A 25089-nucleotide genomic window follows, 5' to 3' on the forward strand; every position below is an offset into this window, starting at 1 on the left:
TGCCTAGGAATGGCAGGCAGTTGATCAGGGTAACGGGTGCTCGCTTAACAGCTTCACAAACACTGTGACTGGTACCAGCGATCGGCAGAGATCCCACTCTTCCTGCAATAGAAAGTAGAACAAAGGGGGCGCGGAATACGGCAATCACGAGTCTCTGTAGAGAGCCAAGTCGGTCACTCTCTCGGTCTACTGTCTGAGCCATCTAATTTACCCAGAATTCCCTTCCGCCGACTATGCCCCGCCTTGAACATGGGAACTATAGAATGGTCTCCCATACAAAACACTTCGGAGTAGGGCGGATGGAAGAGGCTAAAGATGGCAATGATCTACAAATGAAGCAATCCACACATGCTCCCGTTGAGGAGTTTCCATGTGTAGACTTTAACGAACTGAAAAAAATCTCTTCAGCCCAGCTTTCTCCAGGTTCTCCAAAGAGATCGGGGTTTATTTTGTAATAGCGGGAGTGTGGTGCCAAAATCGCTTCCTTCCTATCGCGACTGCCAGTCCTGTCTCCTTAGGTACACGTATTGGCAAGCGCATTGTTCTATCTGGGCAGTGTTAGGACAGGGGACATGAGTATCTATCTATCTCGTTCAGCCTTTGATACCATCCCATGGCAGAACACTTAACATGAGGGACACTCGGAGAAGGCAAGTCACTTGCCCAAGAGCTTGTCTGTGGTCAGCCTGAGAAGCAGAATCTGCACACAAGCCGTCTGCTTTCGGGGCTGGTGATAAGGAGCCTGGGCCTGGACACACACATCACCACGACTCCTTCCTAGTAAGTTATTCTCGACCTCGGTACGTGGCAGACTATAAGATTAAATGAGTCGGGTTATCCACGTTTGTTTTGTTTTAAGAAAGGCCATCTTGAGACCCGTGGAATTGCTGTCGTCACCTGTATAAATTCTCTCATTTTAAGCCCCCCGTGCAGGGCGGAGAGTCAGCCCAGACCTGAGAGCACTGACTGCTCTGGAGAGGACCCAGTCGTGGTTCCGGACCTCACATGGTGGCTCACGACCGTTTGTTACTCCAGGCTCAGAGGATCTGACCCTCTTCTGCACATATATAGCCACCCACATACATGCACATAAATAAATCAAATAATAAACCAAGAATGTTGGGTAAATTAATTCCTCGTGTAACTATCTCGTCTTTCCAATTATGTAAAGATTTTTTCTTTTTATAGTGCATGCTAATTGAAAAAAATAAAATAAGAAAACCATGATGACATTTCTATACATGTATGCATGTACTTTGACCATGATGACATTTCTATACATGTATGTAACACACTTTGACCATGATGACGTTTCTATACATGCATGTATGTACTTTGACCATGATGACATTTCTATACATGCATGTATGTACTTTGACCATGATGACGTTTCTATACATGCATGTATGTACTTTGACCATGATGACATTTCTATACATGCATGTATGTACTTTGACCATGATGACATTTCTATACATGCATGTATGTACTTTGACCATGATGACATTTCTATACATGCATGTATGTACTTTGACCATATTCACCCCGTTATCATCTTTCTTCCTTAAGTCTTTATGAAAATATCTTAAGGGATTTTTGTTTGTTTGTTTGTTTGTTTGTTTTTTTGTTTTTCAAGACAGGGTTTCTCTGTGGCTTTGGAGCCTGTCCTGGAACTAGCTCTGTAGACCAGGCTGGCCTCGAACTCACAGAGATCCACCTGCCTCTGCCTCCTGAGTGCTGGGATTAAAGGCTTGCGCCACCACCGCCCGGCCTTAAGGGATTTTTTTTTTATCCTTCGTGGTTTAAATCAGCACATTTTTCTAGCAAAAAGAAACTCCATGCAGAAAGGTTTTCAAAAAGTCCACCTTAGGCATCCTGGTTTTTTTTCTTCCTTCCTTTCTTTCTCTTTTTTCCTTCTGTTCTCCTGTTGGATTCCAGGGTTCCCTCAGAAAGCTCACTTCCTCTCTGGAACTGATTTTCCTTTCCTACCACACTGAGAATCTGAGAATCAGTCTCTCTCTCTCTCTCCCTCCCTCCCTCCCTCCCTCTCTCCCTTCCTTCCATTCCCTCTCTCCCACTCCCCCTCCCTCCCTTTCTTCCTCTCTTCCTCTCTCTCCCCTCCCTTTGGATCTCTTAGTAGACACAGGGAAGAGAGAGAGCAAGCAAGGACAGAGGAGAGAAAACAGACAGAAGGCATCACTTTGACGGACTCTATCTTCATCTGCAGATAACCACACCCGAGTTGTACTTTGCCTTTAATTCCGTTTCTGGACCCCTCTTTTCCAGTTAGCCAGCTGGAAGAGACAAAGCCCCAGCCCTGAGCGGCAGGGCTCTGGTTGGGGGCTGGCTGGTTGGAAATTGACGTGGCATGGAAATTTTCCGCTAAGTTGGAGCAGTTTGCGAGCAGCGCCCCGGACCTGGAGCTAAACCCTGGGCTCAGTGACTTTACAGAAGAATGGATACAGTCCCCCGCTCCTCGCCTTGGACCAGCCGTTTTTTCTGGCTATCTATCATTTCGCAGAAAATCAAGCGAAGCAGTTAAGTCGGGAACTTGGTTTTCGCAGCTTGAACCAGAAAATCGGCTGCTCCGGTTCCCCTGGCTCTTTCTGCAATCTAACCCCTTGCTAACTTTGTCATGGGGTGCGGACTTAGGAAGCTGGAAGACCCTGATGATAGCAGCCCGGGGAAAATATTTTCGACCCTGAAGAGACCGCAAGTAGAAACAAAGACAGAATTTGCCTATGAATATGCCCTGCTGGACTTGACATTACAAGGTACTCCTTACCTCTAATGCTATCTGTTTCCAAAATAAGAGAATACTCGGTTTCCAAGTGTGGACCTGTGGATTCTTAAGCTCTTTTTCGAAATGACATTGTTTGGTCCGTCTAACAATGACGCTTTGTTTCTTAATTATATCTGGGGAGACTTTTGTTTTGTTGTGTGCTTTAAAAAAAAAGTGTCTCATGTACAAAATTAGGAAAACTGCTTGGAAATGTTCCTTTCATTTTTAAAGCAAATAGGACAAACGCTTGATTTCCAGGCCAAATTGCTGTAGCCTTAATGACAGCTTGTGTTTTGAAAGGATTTGAAAGGCTCAGGACTGCCGGCTGTGGGCAGTTCTACTTGTATGCGTTGTGGAAAACTTGGCCAAGGCAAGTCTGAGGTGGCCATGTGTTGAATTTTGTGATTGTGTTACTCGTGTGATACTTTTGACCAAACTAAAGTTGAAGAAAAAAAAAGTTTTTTTTGTTGTTGTTTTTTAAGGGAAAAAAAAAACAGCCTTCTGGAAGCCACTTCCTCAGCTGGCTGCTCTATCCCTAACAGAGAAACTTTGTTCCAAACATAAATAAACAAGCCCAGAAGGCGGCTTGGGGAAGGGGCCGAGGCAGCTCCGCTTCAGGGAAGGCTCTGCCCCCCCCCCCCCCTGTGAAAACTGCATGCTGTTAGAGACTAGAAACACGTGTCCTGAAGACACAAGGATGTAACAGTGTTTCAAACAAACTGCATCTGTAATTGTGATGTGCTAAAAAAAAATGAAATTTAGAGAAACTTGCTTGCTGAGTTTTCTAAAAACTAGTATTAAGTTCTTATAGCAAAGCATAATTTTAATTCTCTCAAGTCATACATTTCATTAATTCGTAGTATTTCTACTAATTAAATTATCCTACTAGATATTGTATTTTATTCTCCCCCCTCCCCTACCACCCTTTTTTTTTTTTTTTTTTTTTTTTTTTTTTTTTTTTTTTTTTTTTTTTTTTTTTGGTTTGCTCTGAAAACAGTACATCTTTGTGCGGAAGCAAGAGCAGCCCATTTTTCTTTGTCAAAAACTGAGCTGGCCAGCAAGCAGACTCCTTCTAGAGAGCCTAAGATCAGTACCTGTGCCCCAAACATGTTTGCCTAACTATTTTGATCACAGTAAGGATGTCTGTCTGAAGAAGGAGCGGAGATAGCCTAAATGTTCTTCTTTGTTGTGTGAATTTTAAATGAGTTTTGGCTCTGCTGATAGAAAAGTAGCCATGCCTTTAAAAAAAAAAGCCATCTGAGAAAAATCCCTGTGTTGGGGTGCTTCCATAGTGGGGTTGGCTCCGTTGCTATTCCTTATCAAAGCAGACTGTTTGGGGTAGCAAATGCATAGAATTGAAAAAAAAAAAAAGTGCCCTTAACTATTTGTGAAGCTTAGGCCAGAACCATTTTCATCTGTACTTTAAGATTTTGGTGCACAGTTCACTTCAGGGCTGTAGAACTTTCCGAACTTGATTTTTTTTCTGATTCATACCAATCCAAGATATTATCACCTCTAACAAATGCATATAAACGCGATTACCTTCTCATCGAGAAGGCACACACACAGCCTTCACTCAACAGTCAGTTTGGTTTTGCTGTTCGCAGAAACCCTTTTCTCCATGAAAGAAATATAATTCCCACCTTCTGCTCTAGACGCTGCAAAAGCGTAAATTCCGTCGTAAAGCACAGGCAGGGGTTTGCTCTGCGCGCGCACGCTAACGCTAAAGCAGGCTGGCGTCTTCAGCCAGCATCTGCTTCCGATTTGCTGCAGGCGCCTGGTCTCCTGGCCCCGTCTCTTCCCGGTTCTCCCACGAGTTCTTGTTTGGAGGTTTTGTTTGCCCATTTGTTTTGGTCTTGCCTTTGCCTTGGCTGCAGAAGCCAGGACTCTGTGTACCGCCCGGCTCCGCCCCCTCCTCCCTTCATCTCCCTGCCTCTCTCCTCCTGTCGTTGACAGCCACCTGCCTGCCACTCCAGCGGCTATGATAGTGAGTCTGGGTGGGCTAACACATGCCAGCCCTGCGCTTGGCACCGACCATCCCTTCCTGGAACTGCTGGAAGAAAAAAATGAATAGTGCCCGCTCCTGGCTGCCAGACCACCACACAGTGAGAAACCTAGGCAGAAACAAAATGGCCTGGTGACAGCTGTGTGTGTCCACAATGAGCCTGTCTCCTACTTTCCCAAATGAAGCTGTGAAACAGAGAATAAAGTTGGGGGTGGGGCGCTTTAAAAACTGCAAGTCCCTACTCTGTGTTACAATTTATCTTGAACAATTTATTTATTTCCCATTCATTCTACCTCCCCATACACACAGTCATTCCATGGCAAAGTCTGCCGTGCGGAGTTCCCATAGTAGCATACGTGTTCTAGGAGAATGAAATGTCATTTTCATTCCAAGGCTGAAAGTTTCGAGTTGTTCTCCTGCTACGGGTGAGCTCCCGAGTCTCTTCTCAGCCTTCTCCTCAAACATCTTAGCTGCTGCTGGGGAGATGGCTCAGTCCGCAGAGTGCTGGCAACCCATGCCAAGGACTGGATCCCACATAAAAGCCAGGTGAGTCCATCGGACTCCCAGCACTGGAGGGAGGGGCAGACAGACGGACCCCTGGTGAGCATTGTCCTGCCAGCCTAACCATCCATGAGCTCCGAATCCAGAGAGAAGCCTGTCTCAAAAAAATAAGGTGGAAAGTAATTGTGGGAGACAACCAGTGTCCACCTCTGCTCTCCCTGCGCTCTTAGGCACACTGGAGCTCACACGCGTGTGTGCACATGTTCAAATACACACATACACACACACACACACACACGTAAACCCAACCAGGAGACAAACGGCTTAAACTTCCTAGGCTCTCCACCCTCCAGTTCTCTTTACTCCTCCCCGGGCCTGTTCTCTCGTTCTCTCTGCTGTCCCTGCCCTCTCTTTGGGCTTTTTCTGGTCTTCCACCCCTTACAGCTCAAGGAGGAAAATCGTAAGCATAATGATTGGGCATACAAGCCTCTCTAGTCCCAGTTCCTGGGTCGCGGGTCCTGGTGTAGCTGCCTCCCTGTCTACAAACGGGAATTCTAATGTTGCTTAAGTCAGGGAGGCGTTTAGACAGCAAAGCAAGCAACAGAACACTACCTAAGGGGACCTTGTGGTCCGTAGGGGCTCACCAAAGGCCAGCTGTCGCTGTCCCTCCTATGAGAACACCTCTATCTCCAAGGCTGGTCACAGTCCACTTCCCTTCCTTCTTTAAACCCAGTCTTTACTCCTCTTTGCTGTCCGGGCCGGAAGTGGTTGTCTGAAGGGGAACTGAGATAAAGGCTTCAAAGGAGGGAGCATGGGCCCAGTTAGTGTTATGGGCTGAGTTGGTGACAGCCATAAAGAGAAGAAGAACTCAACAAAAGCAAGGAGGGTGGAGCTGGCAGAACGAGAGACACCAGCCAGCAGAGAGCGCAGGGTTAATACAGGGAACATTCAAGAAGACTTGGAATGAAGTTCTACAGAGAATGAAAGCCAACAAGGCTTAATACGTACCTGGTCAGAAATAAACGTTAAAAGGAAAGAAGGAGGCAGGGTGCCATGCGCCTAGAAACTGAGGTCTTGGAAGGCTGAGATAGGAAGACTGCGAGCCTGAGGGGCAGCCTGAGCTACATAGCAAGACCTGTCGGAAATAAAGGGGTGGAAAGGGACAGGGTGAAAAGAAAGAAAAGTCAGGCTACATTTTGTCACTGGGCGACGGTGGCACACGCCTTTAATCCCAGCACTCAGGAGGCAGAGGCAGGCGGATCTCTGTGAGTTTGAGGCCAGCCTGGTGTACAAGAGTGTGCTCCAAAGCTACAGAGTAAACCCTGTCTCAAAAAAAACAAAAAAGAGGAAAAAAAAGTCAGGCTATATTTTGCATAACTGTATCAATCTAATAAATTCTGGGGCACTTCCCCCAACAATCAATGGGTTTTTAGAGGTTAAAGTGCTGCAAGGGGAGAAATTAGTAATAAAATTGGCTGAATACTCTTAAGGATTAATGTAATATCTATTCTTTCTTTTTACTAAGCTATATCGGGTGTTCCATTGTGTTTAAAATACCCATGTTTGAAATGTCATAGGCTACCTGAGAAAAATAACAAATCTCACAAATGCAGAGTACTGTGGGAAAGAATTCTGTTCCAAAACTGAGTGGGGGAGAGGCATCTCTATTAATAGCATACAGCTGACCACTTTTAAAGACGTCAAGAGCTGGGAACGTAGCTTAATTGGTAGTGTCTTCCTACTATGCATGAAGCTTTGGGTTCAGTCCCCTGTGCTGCATAAAACCAAACATGGACCTATAACCCCAGCACCGGGGAAGTGGAGGCAGGGGGATCCCTGATTCTAAGTCATCCTTGTCTGCACCACAGGTCTGTGCTAGGAGACCCTGACTCAGAAAGAAACCAAAAACCAGTCAGGGTTAGGAGACAATGCGCACGCATTCCTGCCAGCTCTCTGCATCTTCTCTGGGGCTTCTTCTCCTACCTGTGTCCTTGCATCAGGTGAGAAGCTGTCTGAAAACCCTTGTGCTAAACTCTGGGGTACATTCTAGAGAAGCCTGGTTCTGTGCACTGGCGCAGACTACAGCTGCAGGAGAACCCTGTGCGAGAGCTGGGAGGGAAACGCTCAACCAGCGTCTGCACTATGCCGCAGCCAGGGCTGCAAAGGCTAGGGAGGAAGAGCCCTTGATCGGAGTGGGCAGGTCCAGAAAGGCTCTTCAGAAGTGCCACCTCGCCTGAGCTATAAAGAATGAGTGAGACTCTGATAAAGGCTTCTGTCCCAAATAAGTAAATTACCCACAAGACAATACAGAGAAGAGAGTCCCATAAAAGAACAGGCGAGAATCTAGACGAGTCGAGGGATATCTGATCACACTGCGAGCCCAGGGCTTGCATTTGCATCGATTAAATAAAATTAACCGTGGGTCAGGAGGCGGAGTTAGCAGGTAGTTGACAGAAAGTAATCATTGAGCATCGGAGGGGATCCAGAAAACATAGAGAGACGCAGGAAGTAGGTGGGCGGGGCGTGGAGGGCGCAGGCTTTTCTGGTTTGGCAGAGCAGAAGCGCGGGCTTTTCAGAGATGCCAGCGAGGAGAGGTTAGCTATAGTGGCTACTCAGCCTCTCTGAACTCGCAGGTTTTCACCCCAGCCTTTGAATCTCGAGTCTTATTTATAAATAGAACAATAGAGTTTTAGTTAAAGCCGCCTTTGGTGGCAGTAATGGAGCCAGGGTGTGGGGGAACAGGAGTCTCACCAGGCTGGAGAAGCAGGCCTGTAACTACACAACTGCAGTTGCTCTACGAAATAGGTCAGGGCGCAGTCACCAGGCAGAAGTTAAAACAACAAGAACAGACAAAATCAGAAATCCAAGTGGCCAAAAGACTTGAAACTGTATTCCAGCCACTGGTGATCAGGAACACACACGCTGAAACCCCTGCTACAAAACACCCAGATTAGCTAACGTTCTGAGGCTGTCACAGACAGGCGTCAGTAAGTAATAACATGTGAGAAAAAAGGGGGGGGGCTTTTTCTAGTTAACTGAAGATACACTCACTGCCCACACACACCGCGGGGTATCCAAAGATGTCCAAGTCAAGCAATTGGGAATCCCCAAAGCAAGAACACACTCACTCAAGGGTCAGTGGACTGCACAAGACCTGCACTAACGGTTTCGGTCCAGGGCCAGACTATCAACAAGGCTCTTTCTGAGCCGCCTGACCTCAGTCACACCCGCTCAACTCCCAACACTACGCTTGAGCAGCCGAAGGGACTACAGGGCTAAATGCCATGGCCACCCTTTGCTGTAACACCGCAGTGACGGCAAAACTCGAGAAACACGGCTCACGGGCAAGTCCAACGCTACCACGTGTTGAGTGAGGACACACCCCTGGTGAGCGCTGTGCGATTCCTTCAGAAGGTTCAAAACACCCACCGACTGGCCTGGCAGAAGAGCCCAGGGGCCGACGGCTCCTTAGCAGGCTTGACAGTGAACTATAGAGATGGGGGCTGCATTCCCAGTCTCTGGCGCTATCTAAAGGAAGAGCCAGCAGTGGTTACCGGACAGTCGGGGTCAGGCGTGGTGGGAATAGAGCCAAGATTGGAGATGGGATGGGAGGTTTCTGGAGAGCAGGCCACTTTCTCATCTTTGATTAATTAATGGTTACTGAAGTTTCGGTATTTAAAGCAGGCTCCACGCTTTCTTCCTGGATGTGTTATACCTGCCCTCCAGAGAAAAGCTGAAAGGGTGGTGGGGATTAACAAGGCTGAAAGACAGGAAGAGCAAAGGCCAGAAGTGAGGAATTCTGGGGCCTGGAGGCTGGGCAGTACATGAGGAAGAAAGTATAGAAAGACGGGTCACAAGATTCCCAAACCGCCATGAGTCTCTCGGACGCATGTCCAGTGCCAAGCAAGGAGGCACACGACTCCGGCCGCAGCACTCAGGAGGCCGGTGCAGAGTTACCTGTCCCTATGTTCAAGGCCAGCCTGGGCTCCTGAGATCCTGTCTCAAAACACAAGACAAAAAGAAAAGAAAAACTGCCGTAATGTTACTTCATTTAACTGTACTGAGACAATGTTATTTATATAGCATCCTGTATTTCTCAATTACCTAAAATCTGAATAAATCAGATAAGCCAAACAGTCACACATTAAATCACTTAACAATCTATCACAGTCTACACCAGTGTTCTCAACCTGGGGGCGCATGACCACTTCACAGGGGTTGAATATCAGATATTTACATTATGATTCAGAACAGTAGCAAAATTAGTTATGAAGTAACAACAAAAATAGTTTTATGGTTGGGGGTCCCCACAACATGAGGAACTGTATTAAAGGGTCACAGCATTGGGAAGGTTGAGAACCACTGGTATGGCTGACCTCATGCCTGAATTCACAAATCTTCAGCAAACATGGTCCAAATCAACGAAGTCCTCTTTCCTGCGGTCGCTTGAGTGTCCCAGTTCCCATGTCTTTCTGCCTGGGTTTCAGCTCAGCCTCAGAATTGACTAGCAGTGTGGATCAATGCCCTAACCTTTCTCCTTGGATCTTCTTATCAGACAATAAAAATCCATCTGGAAGGGTTTGTAGGGATTCAGAACGGATGTGATCTGTTCGTACAGAACTGGGCACAGGCTGGAAGTCGCTGCTTCTTACTCTGTTCTATAGCTGCTGGGGAGAGCATGCAGGTTGCTGGGCCACCACCCTGTAAGACGGTGGTGAAGTTGCTGGTTGTGTTTTCACATTGTTTTTAAGAAAAGAAGTTTAGATGTGTTTTATAAATACAAACCAATCTCCACAGGTGAGTTGGTGGGAATTAACATGTGTGGTTTGTGCCGTCTTCATAGAATTGTGTTGTCAGAGAAGAACTTCTAGTGTTTAACAACTTCTCAGCTTTATATGGAATGTGACTTTTTGTATCTTTATGCTAATTTGGGTTTGGGGCTTTTTGGTATGTTGGTTGGTTGGTTGGTTGGTTGGTTGGTTGGTTGGTTGGTTAGTTGGTTGGTTGGTTGGTTGGTTGGTTGGTTGGTTGGTTAGTTGGTTGGTTGGTTGGTTGGTTAGTTGGTTGGTTGGTTGGTTGGTATGTTGGTTGGTTGGTTGGTTGGTTGGTTGGTTGGTTGGTGAGTTTGTTTGCTTTTTGAGGCCTCATGCTATAGCCCAGCCTGGCCTGACACTCACTATGTAACACAGGCCACTTTAGAACTTGTGGTAATCCTCCTGCTTCAGCCTCCCAAGGTTGGGAATGACAACCATGGGCCACCCTGCCCTCTGACTTGCATTACAAGGTTCGAGTTTTGTCATGGACGCATTTTTGCGAAAGAACATGAAACGGATGGATGGATATTTTAGTTTAGAAGCTTTGAGGAGAACTTTTTTCAGCCTTCAACAAGTCTTGGTTGTAGTAATATGAACTCACTTAGCATCTGCACAAATTTCAAAGGCCTACAGCTTGCTCTCTCCCAGGCTCCTCACAATCGCCCTGGAGGACACAGCGATGCTTTCACGGATCCTGTAGCACTAATGTCACAGTTACCAGCCACGCCCACTAAGGCTGTACCACCATTTGTCCCTCCTCTCAAAGACTGTGTGTGGAGCTCAGGCAGGGAGAGAGCTTACGGCTGCTGCCGAGGGAAACACCACCTCCCCCTTAACTTCCTGTGTTTAAAGGGGGACAGAGCCTCTGATATTGCAGCCCAATGCAAGGACATCAACCCTCCAAGGCTGGGCCTCAGAGGCTGAGCCTCCTGTAGATACATAATGGCCCAGTCTTTAGAGCGTTTGGTACTGTTCTGCCCTCCAGGGAGAGCTCTGAATTCCTCACAGCCTTCAGCCTGGCTGAAAACTTTCAGATGCAGGGAGGGTATGAAAAGAAGCTCTCCAGGAGATGCTTGAATTTGAGGCGGAGATCGACAACAACACACCCTGGTCTACAACACACACGTGCACACATATGCACGTACACACATATATGCACAAATGCACACATACATATATGCACATACACACGCAGATACACACGTGCACACATATATACACACTTGCATACACGCATATACATGTATACACACATATGCATGTACATACCTAGATGCATATATGCACACATACGTATATGCACACACATGCACACACAAATTTGCATGCATGCATGCATATACACATGCGTGTATATACCTACATGCACATATGCACACATGCAGATACACACATATGCACATATACACACACGCATGTACATACACACCTAGTAGTGACTACCAAGCCAGCCAGAAAACCAAGGCCAGCTCAGTAAGGCATTTGGATAAAAGTCACACAGTTCCTCTCCATCAGACTTCATCCTAGCTTGTCATCCTGTTGCTATAGCAAACACCATGACTACAAACAATGTGGAGAGAAAGGGGTTTCCTTCTTACACTGCTGGTCACGACCCATCATTGAGGGCAGTCACATCAGGAGCTCAAGGAAGGGACAACCATGTGGGAAGACGCTGGCTGCCTTGCGCTCGCTTGTGAGCTCTCTCTCTGGGTCCTCTGGAAGAGCAGCCAGTGCTCTTAACCCCTGAGCCATCTCTCCAGCCCTCACAGTGTTCTTGACCACTCTTGCTTTCATGGCCAAGACGATGAATGGCAGGTCCTTGGCACTGCCAGGGTTTGCCACTTTGCTTTTCTCTGCTAACCAAACTTTATTTTCCCTAGCTAGTAGTGATTGGCTTTCCATCTCTGTACGATAATTTCACCTATTCTCTTAACAAACAGGAAAGGCGTGAATAAGATAGGATCCTTGCCCTGAAGGAGTCCCAGTAGAACAACCGGGACAGATATATAAACAAGGAACTGTAACACAGGGCAGAATGGCCAGTGGAGGAAGAACTAACTCAGGCGTGGGGACAGGGAAGGGGACAAAGGCTTACTGTGGTCAAACAGAGCGGCAGGCTCAGAAGCCCAAGCTGTCACGTCAAAGCATGCAGGAATGCGTGGCTAAGGGGACTTCTGCCCGTCAAGCTAACTTCTCCACTTCCTGCCCCATGCCATGTAACCCATTAAAGGACTTTTTTTTTAAATTATGGACCAATCAGCACAGTTCTAAAGATACGTTTACGTTATATTTTCTTCCTTAGCTTTAAGAGTCTGTTCCACGTTATTGTATAGTTTTTCAGCTGCTTTGTTTTTAAAGAGGCGGGGTTTGTAGACCAAGCGCTAAGAAAGAGTTAAGTCAAACAAATGACGAGAGGCTTGCCACACAGACAGGGCTGGAATGTTTACATGGAGACCAGATGTTTCTCCAAAGTTCAGGGCTGTCCTCCCCGTTCTCATTTCTATTCATAACGACGAAGAAAACAGAATAGATGTAGGATATTAGTTTAAATCCAAAGGGGAATACAAATGGAAGGAAATGGATTCACGCTGGCCCACATAGCTTTCTGCTGAGTGCCTCGTTTCCATTTGAGAAGCTGGTGTGCGTGCTCACCGATGGCGGAATTGTTCCATCACAGGAGTGTTAGTGCTGGGGGACAGGGACTTCCCCTGACCCTTCTTCCTCATCTGCGTCTTAACCTTCTTCCTGTGCTGGACTCCACAGGTCACATGATTGTGAAGCCAGGCCAGCCCAGACCTGGAACTGATTTCATATTGCTTTCTTATTCACAAGATAATCAATGCCGAGCCCGCCTCTGGATAACATTCCTAAAGTGAGAAATATTACAGATAATGAAGCCATTGAAATTCATATCTCTGTAACGTTGCAGACGCCTTCCCCAGCTGCGTACCTCTCTTCCTTTCCCATACCGGTCGACAGTGTTACCAATAGGAAAATTTCTCTTCGTTTTTTGGTCTTTCAGCTTCAACAAACCCAGAAGTCATCAAGATAAATTCGGTTCTGGACATCGTTGCCAAAGTGGAAGACTACTATCTGAAGGGCTACGTCGTTGGGGCCATTCATCCAGTTTTACAGCCTGTGGGGCATCGGAAACACCTGCCAGCAAGTCACCTGTACAGAGTGGTGCTGTCTCGCCTGAAAGCAAGGTGAGCTCCAGAAAGTCCCATCAGAGGCCATTCGGAGGGATGGATTTGTTTTCATCTTTTGGGGAGGTCGTTTTTTCGTTGGATTTTGGTTTTCAGGGGATTTTTTGAGACAAGGAGGGTTTCTCTCTGTAGACCAGGCTGGCCTTGAGCTCACAGAAATCCCCTGCCCTCTGCCTCCCAAATGCCGGGATTAAAGGTGTGCACCGCCTGGCAGGTTTTCTTTAATCTAAAAGAGAAGAAATTTTGAAGGCGTGATGGAAAATGAAGGGTACTCAGGGGAAGATGATTCAAGGCACATTTTTCGCAGCTGAAATTGAATTGGAATAAGGAAACTCACACACCTTTAAAACCCCTGATTAAGCCAAGGGTGGTGGTACATGTAGGGTTGGGGAGTGACTCCGGCACTCAGGAGGATGAGTGAGGTGCGACCACCCCAACTTTGACACTGGTGTGGGCTGCACAGGAAGATTCTAGCTCAAAAGAAAAGAGCCAAAACGCAAACCCTCCTGACCATTGTCTTTACTCTTTGGGACCAAATAACCAGGCACTAAGTGAAGATGTCATGGGCAAAAGGAAGGAAATAGACCCAAGAAGCACCCCAAAAAGCTGGGTGTGGTAACTCCTGTACAACCACCAGAAGACACAGAGCAGCAATTAGCGTAAGCACTGAGCAAAACGAGGCAGCTCACTCTGCGTTTTTCCAATTCCCTCTGTTCTCATGAGGAAACCAGCTCACATCATAAACCTTGTGTAGCAGAAAGCCCTACCACAGCAAGGTCTCAGAATTAGCCTCATTGGCAACTTCTTCCCTAAATGCTAAATGTAAGGGGGGGCGTGGAGGAGGGGAAGGGAGGGGAGGTCGTGGGATTGAACCTAAGCTTTGGTCCTGATGACAAATTCCATCAACTGTGGATCGCCAACTACCTTTCCCACTTTTGGTGTTAAACAGGCTCAGAAGTACTAAAACTTGGCAGAAGTTAGAGATCAGTAAAGGAAAGACAGGGCTGGGAAACAGACATTTATCTGCCTCTAAAAAGATTGTTTTTACTTATGCTCTGTCCAATAACAAAGTCTCTTTCATTCACTTTAAATTGGGAATCAAATTGCTGAAAGTTTAAATTAGGGAAATGTAGTGACATTTTGATTGTGCTTTAGCAAATAAAGCTTGTCTGAAGATCAGAGTGCAGAGCTAAGTCACTAGAGGCCAGGTGGTGGTGCACACCTTTAATCCCAGTATTTGGGAGTCCCACACTTTTAATCCCAGCACTAGGGAGGTGGAGACATGAAGGGATGTGGCTGGGTGGAGAGAGGAACATAAGGCAGGAGGAGACAGGAGCTCAGATGCAGTCTGAGGCTTGGTGGAGACGGCTGCAGTCCTTGGGTGCAGTCTGGAGTGTACTCTGAAGCAGTCCGAGGACCAGTTCGCCCCTTTGGTCTGAGGATTCAGTAGAGGTTAAAGGTCTCTCTAGTGGCCGGCTGCTCTGCTTCTCTGATCTCTCAGCTTTCACCCCCTAATATCTGACTCCGGGTTCTTATTACTGAGAACAATTAGGATTCGTGCTACAAGGAAATGTAGTTAACATGAATCACTGCGTGTCTGTGGCATTTTGATTGCGGATAAAATCACAAATAGATAGCCTTGACCTCACTGCTGAGTTGCTCGTGGTTTTCACGTGGACATAGGTGGAAAGGAGTGGTTCACACCTGACCATGGCCATGTTCTCCTTGCAGCCCCAAGCATCCAGCAGCCCCAGGTGGACAAAGGCACGCAAGACTCGTGATAGAGGAGTGTCCTCTACCTTACGAGGCGGAGACAAACAACGCAGCGAAGGAACTCATAGAGAAGGTACTGGGTGTGCATGCGCCTCCGTCATGGCGCCACTAAGCAACAGTTTCCCTTCTTACCTGACAATCATACGGACCCCAGGTGTGGTGGCACAGTCCTAGCACTGGGTGAGGGGAGGGCCACGGGTGTAAGGTCATCCTCAGCTCTATGCTAAGTTCAAAACCAGCCTGAACTACATAGTGAGTTTCCTGCAGCCTGAGCTACAGTATAGGACCCAGATGATTAGGGAACTGGCGATGGTTTATTCTACAGAACTCAAAATGTACAGCATGTGAGCCAAATTGAATATCAATGAAAACTCCACTCGTCAGGATCTCTGGAGGAAGAAGAAAAGGATGAGTGTATTAAAGGAGCTTGCCAGGTTGGTTTACACAGCACAGCCTATGTAGGACAGCAACAGCTACCTTCATACTGAGGCTGGAGACCCAGCCGCTGCTCCTTCCACAAGACCAAACGCCTTAGCTGTCCCAGTCAGATGCCTAGGGCCTGGAAGATTCTGGAGAGCCACTGGTCTTCTGTCAATCTTGGCAGCCCATGAAGGCAGGCAAGCCAAGAGCAAAAGCTGGGTGTCTTCGTTTCCTCCGATCAGGGGTGCCACCAGAAGTGCCACCCACATTTAGGGTGGGCCTGCCCACTGCAGTCGATCTGAGCAAGAAAATTCCATAAGCTTGCCTGTTAATTGATTCCAGTTCCAGCCAAGTAGACAGCCAAGATTAGCCATCACAAAAACATAAACAAAGACCAAAAAGAACAGAGGTAGCAGAAGTAAGTTCAACTGCATAGAAGTTTAATAACAGCCAGGCAGTAGTCCCAGCACTCAGGAGGCAGAGGCAGGCGGATCTCTGTGAGTTTGAGGCCAGCCTGGTCTACAAGAGCTAGTTCCAGGACAGCCAGAGCTACACTGAGAAACCCTGCCTAACAAAGAAGGAGATGTTTAATAACAAACACGGCAACACAAAAAGCAAGAATAGCTGTGACTGAGTCAGTACTTGGGGAAGTAGGCAATTGTTCCACGGAAAATAGATTCCAGAAGTTTCAGATGAGACAAAGGGGTGGGGTTTTTTTAAGATGAAAAAAAATCTGAAAGAAAACAAAAAATAAACATATTCAATTGTGAATGGGGAGTTCACATGAAATCAAATTATGTTTTTTAAGAAAAATTAACTTAAAAAGAAATCAAGGAAAAATTTGCAATTGCTGCATCCTTTGGAAGCTGAACACTAAATGTAGATTGACTAAGCCCAGAAAAACATATATATATGTTTATATATCCATAAATATTCTAAATTGATAGTATTTTTGATGAAAGCTGTTTCAGTCACATTAGTCTACTCATAAGTTCTTACCTTCTGTTTGTTTTTGTTGTTGTTTCGGGGGAGTATGTGTTTTGTTTTTGAAATGGACGTTCATTGTGTAGACTTGGCAGTCCTGGAACTCTGTCCCCGAAACTGGCCTCGAACTCACACCTGAGTGAGTTCTACCTCCTGGGTCCTGGGATTAAATTGACCACCACCACACCCAGCTAGCCTTTATTTAATTTTTTTTTTTTTTTTTTTTTTTTTTGGCTTTTCGAGACAGGGTTTCTCTGTGGTTTTGGAGACTGTCCTGGAACTTGCTCTGTAGACCAGGCTGGTCTCGAACTCACAGAGATCCGCCTGCCTCTGCCTCCCAAGTGCTGGGATTAAAGGCGTGCACCACCACCACCCGGCCTTAATTTATTTTTTTTAAAGATTTATTTATTTATTTATTATGTATACAGTGTTCTGCCTGTGTGCATACCTGCACCCCAGAAAAGGGCACCAGATCTCATTACAGATGGTTGTGAGCCACCATGTGGTTGCTGGGAATTGAACTCAGGACCTCCGGAAGAACAGTTCATGTTCTTAACCGCTGAGCCATCTCTCCAGCCCCCTATTTAATTTAAATATAGAGTCAAGAACCCAAGCCAAAGCACTTTCAGGTAAAAACTGTGAGTTCGGCCAGGCGGTGGTGGCCCACGCCTTTAGTCCCAGCACTCTGGAGGCAGAGGCAGGCAGATCTCTGTGAGTTCGAGAGCAGCCTGGTCTACAAGAGCTAGTTCCAGGACAGGCACCAAAGCTACAGAGAAACCCTGTCTCAAAAAACAAAAACAAACTGTGAGACCAGAGTGGGGCGTGGTGACCACAGTTAACAATCCCCTGAGCCAGGTACAGTGGTTTCTACCTGTAATCCCGGCGTGTAGGAGGCTAAGGCAGGTAGACCGAGCCTCAAATCAGACTGGGCTACAAAGGAAAGAGAAAAGGAAATGATGCCGTGTGTTTCTGTCGCTGATTTCAAGCCCTAAGTAACCACTTGGGAAGAATCGTCTGCGGGGCGGAGTCACCACTCGGAACGGCTAACGGCGCTGCTCACTGAGGTACAAAGTCGCCGTTCATCTGCGCGGGTGGCAAAGTCCGGGAGACAGGGCTCTCTAGAGCGCACAGTTTGCGGCCGCCATTCTGGGTATTTCTTTTCTGGGAAGAAATCCGCTCCAAACAATTTCTTTTGCAAACAAAACCATCGCTACTAATTGAGTCCTGACAGATGACCAAGCAGCGCTTATTCTGAATCGGACTCCCACTTCCACAGGAAAGTGCCGAGTAGGCTGTCACAGGATTCTCCTGTAAGGGAAAGGCTTCAGGAAGCACACGGGCGGAATATCCCAGCACTGCCCTGGGCGTGAGCAAGCGCGATCGCGAATGCCAAGTATTTCTGAACAGGCACTTTGTGTGAAGACTGAGAGTTGAACAGCTTTCGCTGTCTGTCAATGCCGGCTCTATTTTTAGTTCCCGTCCTTGTATCTGGTACTGAGGATTGAACGCTGGGCCTCGTGCACGCCTCCTGCATGCGGGCCTTCTACTCTGAGCTCGATCCCCACCCCTGTCGTTCTATTTTTAATATTCAGTTTGCATTTTTCTCCTCTCATGATTTTAAAATACTGCCTTTAAAAACGTCAGTCCTCTGAGGCTGGCAAGACAACCCAGCAGGAAGAGGCGTGGCTGTCAAAGCTGGTGAGCTGAGTTCAGTCCGTGGTGGGAGAGAACGAGCTCCTACGAGTCGTCCCTCCCACCCCATGTTTATCACGCCATGACACGCGCATGTGCATGTTAAAAGCATTCAACCTCCAAGTTAAAATGGAAAAGACATCAATCTATCTCTTCCTAGACTTTTCCAGAAGAAGAGAAAAAAAGTATGTGCTATCATACAAGAAGTTTTCCTGAATGTCTCCACTCAAACCTAATACCCAGAAAGGACAGGTACAAGAAATTTATCCCTTTCTACTCGCAGAGAGTGGGGCCCTCTCACACCTCCCTCCCCTCTCCCAGGATACCTGGGATCTTAGAAGAGGGACAAGGCTGCCCTGGCCTCAGTCTGGGGTTCTGGCTCCTCCAACTCCACCCTCTGAGCCAGCTCGAGGTGACCCCCTTGATCCCCTTGCTCTTCTCCGGTTCTTCCTGCGTTTGAGAACCCACTTAACTCCATCAGTGCTGCCATCCCCAGCCTCCATCATAACTTTCTCCCAAGTAATACGAAAAATGTTTAGTTTCTAGGTGTTTAAAGCAGTGGTCATGAAAAACCAGCACTAAGAACCAGGCATGGTGGTGCACACCTTTACACCCAGAACTTGGGGGCAGAGGCTTGGCAGATCTCTCCGAGTCTGAGGCCAGTCTGGTCTACAGAGAGAGAGTTCAAGATCAGCCAGGGATATAGAGAAACCCTGTCGCAGAAAAGAAAAAAAATTTTTTTGAAGAAAGCATCTGTGCTTCTGCATTTCTTTAATGGACGTTTACAGTACACCTATCAAATAATGCAATACAAAGACAGCTAAGACACAGCATTTTCCCTGGAAGTATTGCCAGCTGAACTCAGGAAAAGAACACTGTCACAACAGAGAAAAGCCGAAGAAAACCCTTAGATCTCAGGCGCTGTGTGCTCGGAGGAAGTAAGATAAGAGTCTCAGGGATGAAAATAGTACCAGACATGAAAACCACCGCTGCTGAGACCCCAAACTCTTTCTCTGACCTCATACCATCTGTCTCAGAGTCTGTGTCCTCACGGACAGGATCAAATCGGATTCCGTGTCCTTGGCCAGGTCAGAGGCAGACAGAACATCAGCAGATTAGAAAGCTCCCTGTCAGCTGCATACGACCTGGGCCACGTTTTCAGGTGCACGTTCGTAAGAGCTGGCCTCTTAACACCTGTCTTAATCAACACCAAACCCTGCGGTGTGCCTTTTGTTTTTAATAGTGAGACTGTATTTGCTTCAGTTACTTTGGGGAGTGTTCCGGAACAGTCTTTACTTCTACTCCAACTGGAAAGGTTATCGTTAACCATGTCCAAAAACCCTGCTATAAAATTACTAGCTCTTCCCAAATATGGTGGAATCTCAAGAGAAAAATAGGGTCCCATCTCTATAATTTCTTTTTTTTTTTTTTTTTTTTTTTGGATTTTTCGAGACAAGGTTTCTCCGTAGCTTTTGGTTCCTGTCCTGGAACTAGCTCTTGTAGACCAGGCTGGCCTCGAACTCCCAGAGATCCGCCTGCCTCTGCCTCCTGAGTGCTGGGATTAAAGGCGTGCGCCACCACCGCCCGGCGTCCATCTCTATAATTTCTAAAGCACTGGTTCTGGTAACGAGTCATGCTGATACTGAGACATGACCTTGGGGGTGGCGAATGCTAGCTGACTTAGAAGTGTGGCTTCGGTACTGGTCAGTTCCATCCCACCTTCCAGTGGCCTCCTGAGTCACACACGGGGTTTACCTTGATCCTGCTATCTCTTTGAACCTCAGATTAATGCTGCCGCCAAGAGAGGAAAGAAGTTTGTTGGGTTTGTATCACAGTACGACTCGCCGTCCCCACACTGCAACGGAACCAGCCATGATGGAGATGCAGAATCAGGCCTACCCAGGAGACATGGTTCCCATGACAACTGCAAAAGCTGGAATGAAGGAGACACCGGCGGACAGTTGTCTGAGAGCAGAGTGGAGGAGGAACCGCAGCGTGAAAGTGGACAGGGGACAGAAGGAAGCAGCAGCCCCGGCTGCTCTAGACCAGAGCTGGGAGGAGGTAACAGCATGGACTGAAAGACAATGTTCTCTATGTTCCCCAAACTGTGTCCTTATTTTAGAGAAATAGAAACAACGTTAATTTCTGCAGGTTACTAGGAGAGTGAACTGATCTAATCTTCTGGGGTTGCTCTTAAATAACTATAGCCAGGAATAAGGCCAGGCAAGGTTTCAGATGTTAGTTCTCCTGACCCTGCAAGCCACCCACACAATTCAGGCACCCAGCCCCTCTTCTAAAACAGGCAGCTCACAGGCGCTGCAAGAAATGGCCTGACAGCTGGGCGGTGGTGGCACAGGCCTCTAATCCCAGGACTCAGGAGGCAGAGGCAAGCAGATCTCTATGAGTTCAAGACCAGCCTGGGCTACAGGGCAAGTTCCAAAAGCCAAGGCTCTACAGAGAAACCAAAAAAAAAAAAAGACTTGACTGAGAAAGTAGCTTGGTTACAGCTGTTGGGTAAACTGTGAGAATCTTAGCGCAGGCCTTTCCCATCCCATGCGTGCTCTTCACCTCTGGAATCCATGGCCTGCTTTGGCCGTCCCTAGAATGTGACAGTGGAGCACCATGATGTGTGAGCCGTGACAAACCGTGATGTGTGAGCCGTGACAAACCGTGATGTGTGAGCCGTGACAAACCGTGATGTGTGAGCCGTGACAATAGCTCCCACAGCCAGAAACAGCCGTGGACAAGTTTGTCCTTCTCTGCCAAGCCCCAAGTTTTCCCAAGAAACTGAGAGCATTTTCCCTTTTATTTTGGACTGTGTAAAGTTTCCTGACATCTTAGCTGGAAATTTGTTTTAAAGCAACATCAAAGAAAATTAAAGACTCCACAAACCGTGAAGAAAACACGGCCCCTGGAGACAAATGCCTCCGTTTCTTTCTATAAAGGGGACAATTGCAGAGCCTCCCTCATGGGGCTGGAGAAGGAAAACAGCCCAGTGCCCGGCACAAAAGAAGCTCTAGCAAGTTGGCAGCTGCCACAAACCTCGGCTCAGCGCTGGCCCTGGAGGGCGCAGTGGAGTCCTGGCCTTCAGGTTCAGAACCTGTGCGCGGCAGGGCTCCACATGAGCACAGCCTTCTAGAGAGAGAACCAGGAGGTTAGAAAGGAGCAGTGTGTCGCTGAGGTTGTGTTGAGTCTTGTGTTGTTGTTGTCCTTGGGCTGTTTTGTTTTTTCTTTTGAGCTCAGGACCAAACCCAGGACTTGGTAGGCAAGTTCCCTCCACTGAGCCAAATCCTCAACCCCTATTAAAGCATTTTTCAAACAGTAAAGTATTTACGTGGCGTATAACTGTATTTAAAAACTAGGAACTTTCATGAGAACAATGAATACCAAACTCATTCTAGCACTTACCTCTAGAAAATGGAATCAGAAACGAGATGCTGCGCGGTACCCACCTCATAGAGGCCTCCCCTGGGTCCGCTATCTTGTTATATTATATATGTTATATTATATTATATTATATCATATATAATCCAAAGCTAGCGTGGCACGGCATCAGCATGTGATTCACCTGAGTTGGGTTGGGAGAGCATCAGGGTACCTTAGTCAGGACAGCACTTGTCCCACAGCCACCAGGTCTTGAGTTCAATGCCCGGCTCCCCCTTAAAAGGCAGATTGTGATGCCTGCAATCCCAGAGATCGACAAGCAGACAAGATGGCCAGGCTGTGAGTTCTCGGTCCAGTTAGAGACCCTGACTCACCCAAGATCCAGAAGGACTGAGAAAAACACCCAACCCCAACATGTGTGTGTGTGTGTGTGCGTGCGCGCGCACACACACACACACATCCATGCACTCAAACACACATGTACACAGATATACACACAAATCTTTGTAATTGAGTGGCGGGTACTTTTGTTATCTTCTATATTTATTTGTATGTCTGTTGTGTCTCACGCATCAAAATTCTTAAACAATTTGTTTTTCGTAAGATTATGACTGTCCCCCCCTTTCCTGACCGCCTGTCCTCAGATCACAAGCTCTACATGGTCTTCAACGACTTTGACGAGGAGTCGGCCTGCTGGAGCTACCGAGAGGGTGTCCTGTCCTTGAAGGTGACGCGGAAAGGGGCCAGCATCAACACCCTCGACGCCAACTGGCTCGACTTAACGACATTCTATTATAAACAAGGCTTGTCTTTAGTTGACGCTTTTGTATCCTGGGAGACACCTAAAGGTGAGTTTTACCTTAGTAATACATCCGTATGTAAATCATCTGGATGCGTGTCAAAACTGCTGAAAATCTTGTCTTGTAAGTACTGTGACCTATGAGGATGGCTATAATTGACTTTAATTTTTGTTTGTTTGTTTGTTTGTTTTTCAAGACAAGGTTTCTCTGTAGCTTTGGAACCTGTCCTGGAACTAGCTCTTGTAGACCAGGCTGGCCTCGAACTCACAGAGATTTGCCTGCCTCTGCCTCCCAAGTGCTGGGATTAAAGGCGTGCGCCACCACTCCCTGGCCTCTAGTGGCTTAGCTCTGCACTCTGATCTTCAGGCAAGCTTTATTTGTTAAAACACAAATAGAATATCACCACGGTATTTCTGATTATTTCTATAACTTGTGCAGAAGAGAAATCCGAGGTATGGATCCATTCTTTTGTCTTTCTCTAATCTTTTTAGTCATTGAGTTACAATGTAGTACATAATCGGTCTTGCCGACCCCAAAGAACAGATAAAAGACCTCCCCAAAAATGAGTTCAAGAGATATTAGTGTTCAAAGAAGTCAGGAGACAGGACAGCTGGAGGGAATGCATCATAAGGTGGGCGCTGGGATCACTACAGACCTTAAACTCTGCAAGGTTAGAGCCAAGAGGGAAGGAGAAATCAGACACAGTGTTGTGAAACCACTCTGTTCTTAAACCAGCTTTTTAAAGCCTGGCCTGACGGGACAGATGACTGGATAGCCCGTAGTACGTCCAGAAGTCACATTCCACAAGAGCCTTTTAAGTAGAGCCAAGCCCAAGGCGTGCCTCCAGCGCGGAACCTTGCAGAAATGACTGGCACACGCAGGTGCCCAATAAATACTCGGTGTTTTCTGGTCGCTGGGCTTGCTCCGGTTAGCTCTTGTTCGGAAACAGCAAGGTTTCACGAGAAGAGGCAGGCCTTTAGGATCCGATAGAGCAGGGTTTAGGGTCGACGCCTACTTACCAGCTCTGTGGTCTGGGGAACTCGGACGGAAGTTGCTTCCTTAAGGGGGCATGAAACGCACCCTTGGCGGCTGTGAGCCACGGGTGGGAACAGCGCAGGTCAGGTATCCAGCACAGAGGCTACGGCAGAGTCCTTTCTCCTGTGAGTCTTCCTTCTGGCCGCGTACGTGCAGTCTGTTACGTACGTACATACATACGTACACGTACATTCCGTAAGTCCGATCATCTATTCGGAAACTGGTTCGTGCATCCCCACCCTTTCTCTCCCTCTCCTCCCTGCAGCGTCTAAATTGGAGGCATTTCAGATTTTGGTTGGTGACAAACTGCCCAAGAAAAGCAAAACTGTTCTTTTCAGTCTCTCTCAGACATTCCTGCCATGGGACTGGCCTGACGAAAATAAAATGGGCTAGTGCCAGAGGCCGTGTCGTGCGTGGCTTTAGTGCTTAGAGCCCCAGGGAGGTTCTCCCTTCCTCAGCGGTTCTGGAATGTCTTTTCAGACACTGTTTGATGCAATCTTTGCTGAACTTCCTTTATCCACCTCAGCCTTTGGGGTCTGACACCCGTGGGTCACTAGGACTTTCCCGGAAGTGCCCAGGGACACTGCAGAGGGGAGACTGACCAGTGTCTGTCACTGTGAGAAGCCAGTGAGAAGAAGCTGGACTGAGTTGGGTTCTCTGTCCTGAACGTTTGATGTCTGGCATCCCGAAGAGAAAAAAAAATGGATATTTTGCTGTGTCTTGCTTTTGTTCTCAGCCCAAATACTGTAGAAATCAGGTCACTACAGAGAACATAGAACTACAAGACCAGACACTGCCTGGAAACTTATTAGCTCACGAATCGCACTGGAGAAAATGCTCCAGAAACAGCGGCAGAGGGGAGGGAATATCTTGGAAAGCTACCTACCTTGGCAGAGCACGATGCTAGCTTTGTAATCTGTGGAATTTCTCTGTGTCCTTCCACACACTTGCAGCCTTCTCTGTTTCGAACATTCCCCTGGGGGTGGACAGACACACACACACAAGGAGGGTCACCCCCAGAGTGTAGTCTCCCTCTCCGACCCCACTTTGCCAGATCTTTTTTTTTTTTTTTTTTTTTTGGTTTTTCGAGACAGGGTTTCTCTGTGGTTTTGGAACCTGTCCTGGAACTAGCTCTTGTAGACCAGGCTGGTCTCAAACTCACAGAGATCCGCCTGCCTTTGCCTCCCAAGTGCTGGGATTAAAGGCGTGCGCCACCACCGCCCGGCCCCCACTTTGCCAGACCTTTTTATGTTCCCTTTTGATTGCTTGTGAATTCTCTTCCTTTCAAGGAACTTTAAGGAGAAGTGTGGGGGTGATAAGGTGTATGTATATCTCTGCTTCTCCTCCATGTATCCGCTTAGGTACAGGGTTTGCAATAATGAGTAAGTGTCGGGAACAAGCAGTTAGGCTGTGATGGTACCAACACACACACACACACACACACACAATTTCAAAAGTAACAAAATATTCAGAGTATACCTAATGGACTATAAGAGAACCAGGGAAGAATCTGTAAGAAAGGGCGACCTGGGACCAGCAAGATGGCCCAAGGGTAAAGGTGAAGCCAGGCCACCTGAGTTCAGCTATCCAGGACCCACGTGACTGAAGGAGAGGACTCACTCCTACAAGCTGCCCCTCTGATCTCCACATATGTGTCATAGCATGCACACACCCGCACATACATACACACATG

The 25089-nt window shown here is 47.2% G+C and overlaps 1 protein-coding gene across 2 annotated transcripts in view; it reads left to right on the forward strand.

The window, feature by feature from the left end:
• The first annotated feature begins 2084 nt into the window (after window positions 1-2084).
• Window positions 2085-25089, forward strand: part of Rftn2 (raftlin family member 2) — a 42936-nt gene continuing 19931 nt past the window's right edge. The window contains exons 1-5 of one of the 2 annotated variants that reach the window (XM_057758847.1): window positions 2085-2774; window positions 13125-13308; window positions 15040-15154; window positions 19962-20238; window positions 22206-22409. In XM_057758847.1, the coding sequence (XP_057614830.1) occupies window positions 2636-2774; window positions 13125-13308; window positions 15040-15154; window positions 19962-20238; window positions 22206-22409 (919 nt within the window). In that variant the 5' untranslated portion in view covers window positions 2085-2635. The remainder of the gene's footprint in view (window positions 2775-13124; window positions 13309-15039; window positions 15155-19961; window positions 20239-22205; window positions 22410-25089) is intronic. The other variant, XM_057758846.1, reaches the window with a different exon arrangement.

This window comes from Chionomys nivalis, chromosome 26 (assembly GCF_950005125.1).
Source record: "Chionomys nivalis chromosome 26, mChiNiv1.1, whole genome shotgun sequence".
Taxonomy (NCBI): domain Eukaryota; kingdom Metazoa; phylum Chordata; class Mammalia; order Rodentia; family Cricetidae; genus Chionomys; species Chionomys nivalis.